The sequence below is a fragment of the Eschrichtius robustus genome, chromosome 4 (assembly GCF_028021215.1).
Source record: "Eschrichtius robustus isolate mEscRob2 chromosome 4, mEscRob2.pri, whole genome shotgun sequence".
Classification (NCBI taxonomy): Eukaryota; Metazoa; Chordata; class Mammalia; order Artiodactyla; family Eschrichtiidae; genus Eschrichtius; species Eschrichtius robustus.
Window position 1 is genome coordinate 79,291,834 of NC_090827.1, and position 14,451 is coordinate 79,306,284.

Below are 14,451 nucleotides of genomic sequence, written 5' to 3' on the forward strand. Positions count from 1 at the left end.
TAAATAGTCAAGTCAGCCTGAGACAGTGGACAGAACTGGGACTTGGGTGGTTTCCAGCCGGGAGTCAATCTCTCTCTCCCAGAGAGGCCTCCAACAAACCACTTTATCCCCAGGGTAGACTGGAGCCCTGAGACCCTTTCAACCAGAATTTCTAAAATGAAATGTAAGAGACCAAGTCCAGTGCTGTGGGGATGTGAGGGGCAGCAGGGAAGTGCCAGGAGGTCAGGAAGGGCAGCTCACGAAGGAGGAAGAGAGGCCTGCTGTAAGGTCTGCAGACTCTTGGAGCAGGTGGAAAGGAGAGGGAGGAAGCAGGGCGCCTCTCATAAACAGGGGGCGTCCGGTGCCGCTCAGCACCTTTGCAAGATAAAGCCCCCGGGAAAATTCATCTTCTTTAATTCCAGAACATGGGTAGAAGACCATTGGTAAGTATATAAAGATGAACCTCTCACTCACTGGACATTACTAATATAGCCACATAGAATGAATAAAAACAAACGTGAGCAGAATCTAGTCAGAGATCCTTGTCTCACTGCCTTTGAAATGAGACGTTTTTAGAATCTCATGTGAGCGCTGTTCCCTCCCTGCCCCCAACACCTTCTCAGAGGTTCGGTTAGGCCTGAAGTGTAGAGAATTGCTCTCCATTTAAGGAAGGTTTGGGACATCACCAGAAGCCCCGTCAAGAGCAGGCAGGACATTTACCCTGTGGGAAAACCTATTTGAAAATCTGGTACCGTTCCATAGTAGGCCCTCAACTATTCATTATGACTGCTTCTCTTGGTCCCAAGGCCCCCTATATGTGGCAGTGGCCCATATATGAAATATTATAAAGGACTAAGAACATTGAATATAGTTAGAAGACATTGATTCATGCCCTTTGTGTGAACTTGAGAACATCACTCGAAACTCAGAGCCTGTTTTTCTCATCTGTAAAATGGTCGTATTACCTCCCTTGCCCTCCCCACTGGTTTATCCTGAGGGTTAAATGAGATCAGGTATGTGAAAGCACTACACAGACAAATATAAGGTGTGACTATTTGCCCATAAAGGTGCTGACTCACTTAGCTCGTATGAAAGGTCTCCCAGGCTCGGATGGAAGATGAGAGGCCTGGCAGTTTTAGCACATCACCTGGGGCAGGTGCCACATGGGAGGGGTTCCTGAACAGCCCCAGATCAACTGCTATGAGCTTCTACAAAAGGAAAACAAAGCGCACTTTCTGAAAGCAGCATACCCAAGGAAGGTTTGCCGAATAGAGCACATATGGAGAAACAGTGGTCTTGTGTAGAAGCATGATGTTCACGGCTTAGCCAAGCGATCTCTTATCAACATAAAATGTAGGGCCAGACATTTGTCTTAGGTTTACCTGGAGGATCAGGAAGGAAATGAATAGGAGATGTGCTATACTCTTGACTAGAAAGCAGCAAATTACAATTTACGCCTCTCGCAGGCCGGGGCCTTTGACAAGTTATTTAACTTGTTTTCAAGCCTGTTTCCTCATCTGTAAAATGGGGATAAGAGTAGAATGCACTTCAGTGGTTTGTTGTGAGACTTAAGTGCTCACCCCAGGAAGGTATCACGCCCGACTCGACGTGCCCAAGAAATACAAGGTGCTGAGTAATACTTTGTCTGAAGGACAGAAGGTGAACGTTTCACAATTAAGACCAAGTCAGACGTCTGCTCTTTTAAAATGAGCTTTATTGTACATAAAATAAGTTAATTACAGTTTAAGCCAAAGCATGAGTGGCTTTTTAAAGTGCATCTGTGTAGGAGATTTGGCGGTCACCCCTGCATCTGTTCACTCGCTGTAAGATAGTGTTTCCGTAGTTAAGCCACAACTCGGCCAGGTCTAGAAACAACCCAGCATCATTGCTGTGTTTACACAAATCAGACCAAAATAAATGGACACATTTTGTTTTTCTGTACCTGATGCAACGATTAAAAAAAAAAAAAAAAATTATACAGTCTTACAATTATTACTCCAAGTCTGGGGCTGAAGAGTTTGTGTTCTCAACCAATCAACACGTACCCAACTCAGCACCCCATGTCAGGAGGATGCAGGCCCATAACCTTAACACATGTCTGTATATATAACATTCGGCCCATGAACTCCACCCTTTTTAGTGGGGTGGGGGTAGTATTTTCTCCTTGTTCTTTAAAAAAAAAGAAATCTGGGTATCCTTCAGGTTAGAAGGGCATTTTATAAGGAAGCGTATTCCAGAGACACATATACTCGTTTAAGAAAAGCAATTCTTCCTCTTGGGAGGAGGAAAAGAAAGAAAGAAGAAAAAAAAAAAAAAAGAGGAAAGCCTGTGAATGCTTAATCCATTCTTTCATTCCCAATGTAAATCACATCAATATATTGGCTGAAATTACAACTGACTGTCATTTACAAGGTAGTTAACAAAATCCCCAGCGATCGTGCCCTGTCCCCACTCCAGAGGAAAAGACATGGAGGACATTTCACATATTCGGAGGGTGGCAGTGGGCTCGTTCAAGCTGCATCAGTTCTGTCCCCCTGCTCAGGACAACGCTTCCTCGTCTGCAGCAGTCCCATGGGCCCTCCTGGCCCCTCCGCTCCAGCCCTTCCTGGAACCGTGAATAACTGCCAGCATCCAACGCTCCTGCAGAACCTCAGGCCTCTTCCCGGGAAGACCAAACCCCCTTGAGCACCTCGGCTTCAGACAGAGGTGACAGTCCTGACTTTGGCAGAGAGGGCTTGCTTGAACCTCCTCTTCAGGTCCTGCATGTTGGGGGACTTGGGCCTGGGGATGAGGGAGGTCCGTCGCTTCTCCGGCGTGCCACTGGGCTGCTGTTTGTGACTCACTTCCTTGCACAGCACGTGGAAAGCGTTGTAGACGTCGTTGTCGTTCTCGCTGACGGACACCTCGTAGAAGGAGCAGCCCAGCATGCTGGCCAGCTGCAGTCCGAGCTGAGGGTCCACCTGCTTGATGTGCAGCAGGTCGGCCTTGTTGGCCACGACGACCACGGGCAGCCGAGTGCCCGGGTGCAGCTGCTGCACGTGCTGGTGGAGCGGGCCGGTGAGTTCGTAGCTCTTGTAGTCGGTGATAGAGAAGACGATCACCACGGCGTCTGCCCAGCGGATGCATCTATTCAGCTGCTCGGTGCAGCTCAGGCCGTTCTCGTGGACCTGAAAGAGAGGGATGACGGCAAGGTGAAGGGTGAGGGCCGGAGAGAGAATTCAGAAAGCCCTTAGCGGGAACACCAGGTTGCAGGCCGTAAACAAGTTCTATCCCCCCCACGCTTCAGCTTTCTCGACAATATGTTGATCCAGCTGCACGGAGCTGGAATAAATAACAGAGCGGCTCACCACACTCGAGTGGAAAATTGACCTGCAGAGAACTCCATGCAGAGAGACTTTGTAGTTGCATAAAATGGGAAATTAACTGGCTAGACAGTAAGTCTGGGGAAGTAAAGATAGGAGCTGGAAGCATTTAAACCTGGATAACTGCCCAGTTCAAGAGGGAAAAAAAAAACTACACACACACACACACACACACACACACACGCATGGCTCTTTGTCTATAGCGTAACTTTCCACCATATAAAAATGACTCCAAGTGTTTGGAGACTATACCTAGATGTTTGATTTCTAATGCCAAAAACACAAATGTAAAAACTGACCTTTTTAACCATAGCAAGGGCATTTTGCCAAATCCAAGTGTGTTTGGTTTGGTCTTTCCTGCTGGGTAGAATCCTCCTAAGAGAAGATTTCTGCCCCTTAGCCAAGTCTCCCAAATTAAGCCAGGCTAAGACTGACCAACAGCCAGATACAACTGAAGTGTCAAACAACATATAAAAGCCTAGACTTGACTCCCCAAGTCTCTCTCCTCCTTCAGCATGAGGTACTTTGAAAACAATCGAACAATTCCACGGCCAAGCAGACTCCCCTTTGATCTAGTCACATATCTCAGATACTCACCTGAATACCTGGAGTGTCTTGAACCTGAATAGCCAGGGTTTCACCTTCTATTTGGACTTGTCTGGTATAGAGATTACCTATAAAGGCAAAATTAAAAAAAAAAAAAGATTATGTCCTTCCATCTTGTACAACTTTTAAAACGTGGGATATTTTTTTAACTTAGAAATTATAACCTGAACCAATGCACAAAAATATGCTGTAGTTTATTCTGTTTAATGGGCTTATTTCAGATTTTTTTTTTAAACAGCTGCAATTTTAACCCCGTATTAGCAGGTTTATTAAAACTAGGACAAAGCTTGTACATCTTTGTAAACTTAGTTGTCGAATTTTAAACAAAAATTCCATGTTTAGAGAATTTCCTTGAAAAAAATTTTTCTTGTTCAGCATGTGTGGAATTTGTTTTATTTTAGTACTTATCGCTCTTTGGCATAAATTTATATTCTAGCTATTAGATATAATGGTTTGGTGGGCAAATATTGTTAGTAAATTCACAGCCAACATTATCAGTTGGACTATAAGTGTAACATAACATAGCCGACTCTACATCAAAGCACAAGGCTGCCATGCCTTATCTTGGGATGGTTTATATAGTGTGTTTCAAATAATCCCCTGTAGGTACTTCATATGGTCTAAGGAATTAAGCAATTTGCTAACAGAGCATAGGTAGAAAGCCCTTAAGCCTCCCCAGTGAATATTCTTAATCATAGGGATTGAAAAAGTGTTCTATCATTTATTCAGGAACTCTCCTCCTAAAATTTTACCATTTAGTTATTTTTCTTTGTTAAGAAAAGAGAACTTTAGGTTTACAACTGCTCTCCTTTGGCCTTTGCTTTAAAAGGTCACCTCTGAAAGGCAGCCAGCAGAGAGGGCGAGGGGTAGGGGAGGAGCTGGCCATCTTTTTTTTTTTTTTTTTTTTTTTTTTTTATGACTTTTGCAGGAGTGTTTGGAAGGGAGAGGCTCTTGAGTACAAAGGGTGCTTCCAACTGGGGTCCCTATAGTTAAAACATACCAAGAGGAATACTTTCAGGCACTTGATAAAATGATGAATGGGCTTGGAATGGAATGAGGCCAGATGGCAGTTATGGGAAGGGGGGGAGCACGGGACGGGGGCAAGGAAAGTTGGAAGTGGCAGGATCCCAGTGCTCAGACTGTCACTCTGAAGGAACCTGCCTGGTAGACACTGAAAAAAAAAAAAAAAAAAAGGGAACAGCAGTACTGGTGCAAGCTGACAGCATTTTCCTCAAATACATTCCTCACCTGCGTTTCTTTCATAGTCACCGATGAATCGTTTGGTGAGGAACCGGACCACCAGAGCTGCAGGTCAGAAAAGAGAAGGGAAAGAGAGTTAACCTTGGCACAAGAAGTTAGGTTGGTCTCCACCCCTCCCCCAACCTAAAAAGCAACTCTCAGAGAAAGCCAGCCGACCACCACGTGAAATTCCTACCCTGCAGCGACGGGGAGGGGGCTGGAAGGCGTCGTGAATTATGGCTCTGTCCAGCTGGATGGGTCATTTGGTCCACCACCATCCTCGGAGCCCGGCTGAGCCACACCTAAGCCTTCCCGCAGACAAATGTCTTTCCTAACCTTAAAGATCTCCAGGAGAGGTTACGTTCACTAACTCCCCTTTCTGTGCCAGGGACTGCCAGAGGCTCAAGAACCCCAAAATTCGAATCCCAGTTGTGTCGGTGGTGTAGAGGGTCGTCTGGCCATCAGCAGTTTGTTTCCCTCATCTGATGAAGGAGGCGGGTGGAAACGAAGATGGCTGAGGTCCCTCCCGAGGGGCAGCGGATCAGTAGGAGAGGGTGGGCGATCCGGCTGCAGCTCCCACCTCTCCCCCACGCCTCGTTTAACCGCAACTCTCAGTGGGGGCCGCCCAACTCCAGCCCCGGAGGTAAGCGGGTTCTCGCCGGAGCGCTAAGACTCACCTGTCTTGCCCACGCCACTGGCGCCCACCACTGCGATCTTGACCAGGCGGCGGCCTGCCGCTCCCAGGCAGCAATCGGCGGCGGCTACGCTGCCCGGGGCGGGGTACTCGGCGATAGTGCACATGTTCTGAATGAGGCGCATCACCGCTTCGGCAGGGGCTTCACCGCGCGGGACGGGACCTGCGAGACAGAAAGAGGCTCGCGCTGCGCAGGAGCGGGCTCGGGGACCGGGCAGGGGGCTCCGCGGTATTAAAAAAAAAGAAAGAAAGAAGGAAAGAAAAAGAAAAAAAGCCCCGGAGCGGGCGCGGCGGGAGACTCCGGCTGGCTCGGGTTCCAGGCTGGCACTGCAGCAGGGCTGCGCGCGCGCTGTTTTCTCCGGGGCCGGCCCCACCCCTTGCTTCCCGCGGCCAATCCCTGGGCGCCCTGCGCGAGGCCCCGCCCCCGGCGCCGCTCCGCGCGCGCCACGCCCCTGGGGTCGCCCGGAGCCAGTGCGGGGCCCCGTGAGGCTCGGAGAAAATGGGGCAGCCGGCAACAGGAGGCAACGGGTGGGCCGGAGCCGACGGCGCAGCCAATGGCGGCCGCCCGGGGGGGCGGCGCCGGGGAGGGCGGTGCTGGGCACGGGCCGGGGTCCCGCTGCGCCGGGACGGGGCACATGCTGTGCTGCGGGGTTGGGGGCGCCTTGGTTCCGGGAAGCGGGGCTCGGTCTGGGGGCGGCTGTGGGGGATTCCTCTTGGCCTGTCTGCCTGCCGTCCCCGAAGAGCGCGGCCTCGGCCGCCCATTAGCATTCCCAGGCATCTGCACCCGTCCGCCTACTCCCCGCAGCCAACTGACCGGTCGTCCCAGCTCCACCCACCCTCAGGGAACCTGCGCCCGGGAGGCCGGGGCCTCGAGGGTGTGAGCTCTCGGGTCGCCCGTCCGGCTGCCCGGTTTCGTGCCTGTCTCCTTAATTTGGGGCGTGATTGCACTGACTCGGGTGCATCCGGAGTGGCATCCCGGATCATAGATTTGGCTACAGTGGCAATCAGTAACAAAGACCCCCGTACCCACTCCCCTGAAATGTGACTTTAACTTTGGGGAAAAATAAAGTCACCCATTTTGCTCTAGCTCTTGTTGGCAGGGTGGCGGATCACTCAACCTCTGACAAGCTCACGTGAACACACATACGGTCGGGTGCATGTACAGCAAACCCAGAGGCAAATCTAGAAGTAATTATAGAACAAGCTTTCTAGCGCCGCACACGCACTCACACCTCCTCCAAGAGCTGTGAAAAGGAAAGAAACAGTTACCCCAGCTGTCTCTGGATACTGACTAGTATCAGAGGCGGGTATCAGAAAGGGTCTGCACTTAGTCTCTGGTTACGAGGAATGACATGTTTAGTTAAGTGACTTGATGCCAATTTGCGCTCATAAAATCCCAAGCTCCAGCCCCTTACTTTCTCACCGCGGAAAGGCATCTTCAATGGTAGGCTGAATTCCCCATCCAAGCAACATTCTGTGGCTGGAACTGCTGTAAGATGTCACCAGACACTCAAGCTGACCACCTCCCCATCCCCTCCATCTCGCCCCCTCTCCTTCCCACCCTCCTAACCTGGTGGGCCCCCAAATGTTCCAGAGGCTTTTATCCTAAAGGCAAATGACAGCAAACACTGTGGCACTGGGTCCACACCCCCATTAAAGGTTGAAACGTAAAAGTAAACCAATTCCCTTATCTACACATGTCAGGCATCTAGTTTGACTCCCCCTTGCAACCTTGACTTAACTGACCAGGTATTTGACAGAATTTATGATGCAGACCCAGTTCAGACGTTGAGATGAACCCTCGGGCCTATCACGGTTTAGATGTTTGCAGGAATTCAAGGACGAAATAGGAGAGTAATCTCAAATGGCTCGGCAGCAAGTCTTCTAGGATGGGCAACATAATTAGCAAGATGCACAACCTTAACAAAAAACGCAAGAAAAGGCTGACTTCTGGGGAGATCACAGGAATGAAAGAAATTCAGCCATTTGAGTCAGAAGGGAAAAGCGTATATCCAAAATGCACTATGTTTTTCTGCATGGTTTAAATCAAACTTGAATTTTGCTCTTCATAAAAATTGCAAAAATGCACCATGTTTTTTGCCATAAAATCAAACTTAGCAAGACTATAATTACAGGTAACCATGTACTTTTCAACGCCCCTCCCCCAGGAAAAAAAGCCTGTAATTCTGTCATGCTTATGTGGTAAAATAATTATGTAGTCTAAAGTTTTTGTTTAACTGCTTTTTACACACACACACACCACACACAGAGACATGACGAAAGTTGTCAAGGGGAATTTTGCTTTGAATCATTTTAGCTTCTGGGGCTTGATTTTCAGTACCATGAGCCTGTACCAAGCCTGTGATTCTTCTGTCTGAAACACAAAGGCTGAATTTGGTATTCTTATTTTAGGTCTAAGAGATCTGGCTGTGCTTTAAAGAACACAGAAAAGAAAGAAAGAAGAGAAAGATGGAGAAAAGCTCTTCAAATTCCAAACATCTAGCAAATAGCCCACCTCCATGCCACTCTGCCTCAGTGGATGACACTGAGAGTTACCCCTTCTCAGAAATTCATAGAATTAATAAAAAGGAAGGGGAAGGGGCAGGAGAACTGATATACATTGAAGGCTTGTTTTATTTCAGGCTGTGGGCTAGGGATTTAGCAAACAAAAATCTCCTTTTACCTTTTACCTCTTCCTAAGAGGTAGATGTCATCATTACTTCCTGTTGCAGTTTTCTGTTGCTGCTTTGGATGTCCAAGATGCCTTCTTCAGTGACATGTCTGCATTTCAGCTGGAATGGCTGGAACAGCTGGGACTGGCCAGCATCTCTATCTGCCTGCCTCCCACTTTGGTTAGCTCAGGTCCCCTCACAGCATGGCAGGTGGCTTCCCGTAGAAGGAGTATTCTAAGAAAGGAAGCAGAAGCTGTCAATCTCTTAAGGCCAGAGCATGGAAACTGGCACAGCATCACTTCAGCTATATTGTGATGGTCAGTCCCAGAGCCCACCCAGATTAAAGGGCAAGGGGCATAGATCCCATCTTTAGAGGGGAGTAATGTCAAAGAATTTGTGGCCATCTGTAATTCACCACCCTTCCATTTTATAAATGAGGAAACAAAGTCTTGCTTAAAAACTCCTTCAAGGTCATATATCCTATAAAAGACAGAGCCAAAATCTGAAAAGGATAAGTAACACAGAAAATATCCAGGATGTTCACAACGAGATGGTCTCCTGTGATGCCATGCTATAGTGGTTAAACTGTTCTCTCTCTCTCTCAGCACCCACCTCTGGTTAACCTAAAACACTAGAAATGGAAAGGAAGGTGAGTGTGAACCCACCATTTCCTCCACGCTTTTCCAGCATCCCAAAGAACATAGGGGCCCAGAAAAGGAGAGTTTGGGCCCTACCTTACATTTAGTTTTCAATTATAAAAGAGTATAATGGGATTCTTTTTCAACTGATTGCTTTGAGACCACTGTTCAAGACCACTGTTTTCGTTGCTTTTATGTACTCTGTATTGACACCCCTCTCTGCTTTTTTTGAACTGTTTTCCTACAGTCTGGCACAGGGAGTATTTACTGATGTCGCTTGCTCAGATCCTTTTCCATTCTTTAGTGAGAGCACCTCAATTTTCCTTTGGAAACCTCCCCTGCTCCATTCTCATGTTGCTCTGATGATGGCAATGGGGAGATACCAATCCCTAATTGCAGGAGTAGATACCAATAAGCCTCAGGGATTCATTCAGGGCTGGGCCAGTGAAATATCTCCCTGAGAGTTTTGCTGGGGGAAGGGGTGCTTCATTTGCACTGATGTTAATCAGCTGGTAGAAAGTGAACCTGGAGCTCCAGGTAACCATCCTGCCACCATGTGGGGAAGTCTGCCTCAGAATGAAGGCAACCCACAAGAAAGCAAAGTTGACAGGCAGAGAGGCAGAACCCTGATGGCATCTTTTCTGGCTCTGCATTCAGCCACGCCTGAAAATCCAGACTCACTCCTTGAAATTCCCAGTTACAGGGGTCAACACAGTTGCTTTCGAGATTAGGCTAGTTTGAGTGGGATCTCTGTCACCTGCACTGAACACGGCTTCACACACCCTGTTTGTGTGGAGTTGTGGTCTCTGCACAAGCATCAGCAACATCCCTCATTCAGAAATCTGAGCTCAGCCATATCCTGCAATCTATAGAAATAAGCACACAACTGAAAGGATATTAGTACATCCAGACAATGGAATATTCAGCACTAGATAGAAATGAGCTACCAAGCCACAAAAAGCCATGGAGGAAGCTTAAATGCATATGACTAAGTAAAAGAAGCCAATCTGAAAAGGCTACGTACTGTATGATCCCAACTTTATGACATCCTCGAAAAGGCAAAACTAAGAAGAGAGCAAAAAGATCAGTGGTTGCCCATGGGGAGCAGGGATGGAGGGATGAACAGGTGAAGCACAGAGGATTTTTAGGGCAGTGAAACTACTCTGTATGACACTACAGTGGTGGTTACATGTCTTTATACAGTTGTCCAAACCCATAGAATGTACAACACCAAGAACGAACCCTAATGTAAACTATGGTCTTTGGGTGATGGTGATGTGTCACTGTAAGTTCATCAGTTGAAACAAATGTACCAGTCTGGTGAGGGATGTTGATAACCGGGGGAGGCTGTGTGTCTGGGGGGCGGGGCACGGGCTACATATGGGAAGTCTGTACCTTCTGTTCAATGTTGCTGTGAATCTAAAACTGCTTGAAAAATAATCTATTCAAAAAAAAATATATATATATATATATGAAAGGGCATCTAGTCCAACTTTCTCCTGCAATATCCCTGCTAAGAGATTGTCCAACCTAATCTAGAATTCTTGCAGTGATGGGAACTCCTCACCATCCACAGCAGCACATTTATACTGAGCTGTTATCTTTCCTCCTAGAGCCCCCTTCCTGAAAGGCAGACGTTGGCATCCTCACCAGCTTTCCAAACACCTGATCCATTGCTCCTTTGCCTTCCATAGTAGTTTGGAAAGGACTAAAGGACTGATAAGGGAAAAGGAAAGGTGCTTGCCTATGCATGGACGTGTAAAGGAACAGGAAACACCGGAGATGCGTCGCCTGCATCTTCACTGAGGATGACTTGTAATAGAGTTTTTATCATTCAATTTTAAAAATTAAAAAGAACCATGGCTCAGAAGCAGCATCTGGATGAAAGAGGGGAGAGATTTCATTTTGAGCTGCTCGTTTTCTAAGAGCTCTGTAAGTGTGGAAATAGAAACAGATAGAAGTAAGCATACTAGAAGGTTTTCACCCAATGGCTCTGTGCACCATGTGTTGGATGTCTTGCAGTTCTGTGCATTCCGCTACAGAGAGCTATGCCTGGTACACAGTGGGGATGCGATGATTTTTTTAAATTGTCAACCTTCTTTTTAGTAGAGGCTGGGATGAAAGATAGAATCACTAAGTTCAAAAGGCAAAGGAAGGAAGGCAGATTGGAACTCAAATAAACACACACACACACACACACACACACACACTCCTCTTGCCATTAGAAAGATCACCTACTGACCAGAACACTTTAACTTTGAAAAAAGTAAGATCTTTAAGTTCCTCGAATGGGCCTTCCCTCCCCTCCACATACCTTGGTCGGTTTCTATGGTAGCAAATGGCCCACACTCCCCCCTCCCTTTCCACACTCAGGGAGAAAGAAGGACTAGTGTTCTACAGTTATATTCCCTTGCTGCTCTATCAGGTTTTATCTTTCTTATTCTGGAAGGTTTCCTCCACCCTCTTTCTCTATTTCAATGTAATATATATAAACTGAAGGTAAAAGAAAAAGTGGAAATAATTCTCCTTTTCATTCAGGGCAAAATCTGAGATTTTCTTCTCCTCTCAATGATTTAAGTCTTAATAGCCTAAGTCGTTTTTCTGGCAACACAGAAGACCTATTTGATAAGTAATCTGGTGGCAATAACTCAGAATATATTCAAGTATTAAACATTACTTGGAACAGCTAGTGAATTTTCGCTGTGTTTTCATGGAGAGTAGGAAAACTCACAGGGCCCGTTTTCCCAAAGCCTTTTAAAACGTTGAGCGTTAGGAACTGACAGGACTGCATTATCGATAAATCCATGGTTAGGCGTTCTCGTCATTAAATGAAAGGTCTTAAAATATTGGAGCTAGACAGCGCTGATTTTCTCTGAGATCATTTTCTTCTTCTTTTCTCCAGTGGAAAGAACCCTGCAAGCATACAAGGATCCTGCCCCTTCTCTCTCCAACCCATCATTTGTACAGAAGACTAAGGAGCCAAGAGGAATAAGTATCGGTCCCCCAGAAATGATGGCTCTTGGGACACTTGACGGGATACTGGGATCAGGTGATACGCACAAGCAGAAATGGTTCAGAAAGATTCAGACAACTGAGCCAATTGTTTAGCAGAATCTTTGGTTCCAAATTCCTACGTAGATTGGACACATCTAATATTTGCCCTCCGACTTTCCCTTGGGGTGCTTGAAAGTTCACCTAAGAACACTTCAGGCCTCCTTATTTGTCTTTGCAGAGAAGACAAAGCCTCTCCTCACAGCCTCAACTCCTTAGCATAATGTTTGAAGCTAAAAGGAAATCAAAACTTCATAAATATCCACCTATGTTATGAGAGCACAAGCTTCACTTCCCTCCATTCCCCGAATCACCTGGATGGTGGAATGAAGAGGAATGAAACCTTGTTTGGGGCCAAAGCCACTGATTCTCGTTGCTTTATCTGGCTCTCAAAATCACAGGAACCATCAAATTCTTTCTAAGCCCTAATCAGCATCCCTGGCTCAGGCAATTCAGGAGTATCTAAAATATCATGGGTCATAGTGTGAATTACAGAAATGGGGCCCCAAGGTAGCAGAGATATGTAAGTTACTTGGTTTGTGAACATGGAAATGGTGATGTGATCATTTCTTTAACAAGCATGAAATTCAGTCACTGCCAAAGAACATTTTCATTCTAACAGTATTCTATGAGAGTTTAGGATTTTCACCAAGACATCTGCATTGTTAATGCATCTCCCTTCTGATTGAAAAAGAAAATGGATAGCAGATGAGAAAAATCTGATGCGATCGCTTTTTAGGAAATACACAAATGACTCATGTACTCGCTTGATTTGACAGGAGTACTGGTTTCTATATAAAGAAGCAACCTAGTCCCAAAATAGAGCTGCACGTAGCAGAAAGTAGCTTGTAGAAGAATTACACATTCCAAGCCTGAGGAACATGAAGATTGGTATCTGGGGCATCTCTGCTGGGAATGTTCTGTGAGGTCCATTATTAATTCATTTGGAATGTAAAGTTAGCTGCTCCAGGACCTTAAGTGTTTTTCAAGATAGGAAAACTCCAGTGTAGTTTGAGACAATTCTTAACTGGCTCTAAAAGCAAACAACAACAACTTAACTTTTTTACAAAGAATGTGTACCCCCATTCTAACTAAAAAAATATATTTAGCTCAACGGTAAATAAATTGTAACAGATTTTGTGCCATACATACGTTGAATGTCCATTGAGATTAGACACATGAAAGTACCTGGTAAATTGTAAAAGTTTAATCCTTTTATATCTTCGTTATGAAAATGAAGCGGAGTTCTTTTTCCGGCCTGGATTGTCCCGTGATCAATTGTTGGGAAGTAGTCTATTAACAGCTCAGTCAAATCCTCTCCCAAATCCCTCCTTACCTGGACCTGGATGAGGAGATAGGCTGAAAAGAGCCAGGCTGAAGCCTTTCTTGTGTTTATTTGCCAAAACAGCCAGTAGAGCCAGGAGCCAAGGCATTCCTCTGTCCCTATCTGCAGGCAAGAGATGGAACCATGTCTTTTGGATGAGCTAGTGCCCTGCTTATCAACCAGACCCGCTGTGATCGTAGGGCAGAATGTGGCAGGCTCCCTGAGGCAACAGCACACACCCAGCCCAAGAGCACTGTGGGGAACAGTTTCCAGACAGCTGTGCTGTACAGCAGCTGGCTCAAGAAATTCCTCAAATTGGCCAAGCAGCATCTTAAGGGAGCCCTTCACAACTTCTCCCTCGTCATTATGAAACAGCCTGACCCACAGGAGGCCCTTCTATGGCACGACCTGTCCGCCTGTCCCTCTATCCTTCCTCCCCAGTTCAGCCCCAGGCCCAGGGCCACCGGGATGTGCTTCAACTCGCTGTATCCTTCACCCTTCACGCTACACTATTTGCTTGTTTATTGTCCAGCTCTCTACACTGCAGTGTAAGCTCCACAGGAGTAGAGATGTTGTGTTCTTCGTTGCTCCGTCTCCAGAACCTAGAAGCATAAATGTAGCACATACTAGCACTTCTAGGTGTTGTGAAAAAGTGAACACATGAAAGAATCTGTGCATTTTCTAAGCACTGAGAAAGGAGGCAGTGGAGAGAGCCTGAGGAAGCTAGAACTGTGGCCGGGGATGGCGGGGGAGTCAGGACCGGAGCGGGCACAGGGAGTGTGGGCATGAGAACACAGATGGCGAAGGGCTCTGGACGTGAGGCAGGCTCCCGGGCTGCTCCACGCATTGGCTCAGTCTTGGCTCACTCTTTTCACTGATGCCAGGA

General features: G+C 46.7%; 1 protein-coding gene across 1 annotated transcript; it reads right to left on the bottom strand.

The window, feature by feature from the left end:
- Positions 1-1,681: 1,681 nt before the first annotated feature.
- RASL11B (RAS like family 11 member B) lies at positions 1,682-13,749 on the bottom strand. The gene is made up of 6 exons (XM_068542215.1): positions 13,578-13,749; positions 8,564-8,786; positions 5,864-6,043; positions 5,196-5,252; positions 3,939-4,015; positions 1,682-3,146 (listed from the first exon to the last, which is right to left on the bottom strand). The coding sequence occupies exons 3-6, from the start codon at positions 6,003-6,005 to the stop codon at positions 2,676-2,678; spliced, it is 747 nt and encodes a 248-aa protein (XP_068398316.1). The 5' UTR covers positions 6,006-6,043; positions 8,564-8,786; positions 13,578-13,749; the 3' UTR covers positions 1,682-2,675.
- Between the last annotated feature and the right edge of the window lie 702 nt (positions 13,750-14,451).

Bases quoted from the DNA above. Each gene is read 5' to 3' on its own strand.
- RASL11B (XM_068542215.1), bottom strand. From the start codon at position 6,005: ATGCGCCTCATTCAGAACATGTGCACTATCGCCGAGTACCCCGCCCCG. The intron at 5,253-5,863 runs GTGAGTCTTAGC...TCTGACCTGCAG, and splicing joins CAGTGGCGTGGGCAAGACAG to CTCTGGTGGTCCGGTTCCTC. The intron at 3,147-3,938 runs GTGAGTATCTGA...CCTCTCTTTCAG, and splicing joins AAGACACTCCAGGTATTCAG to GTCCACGAGAACGGCCTGAG.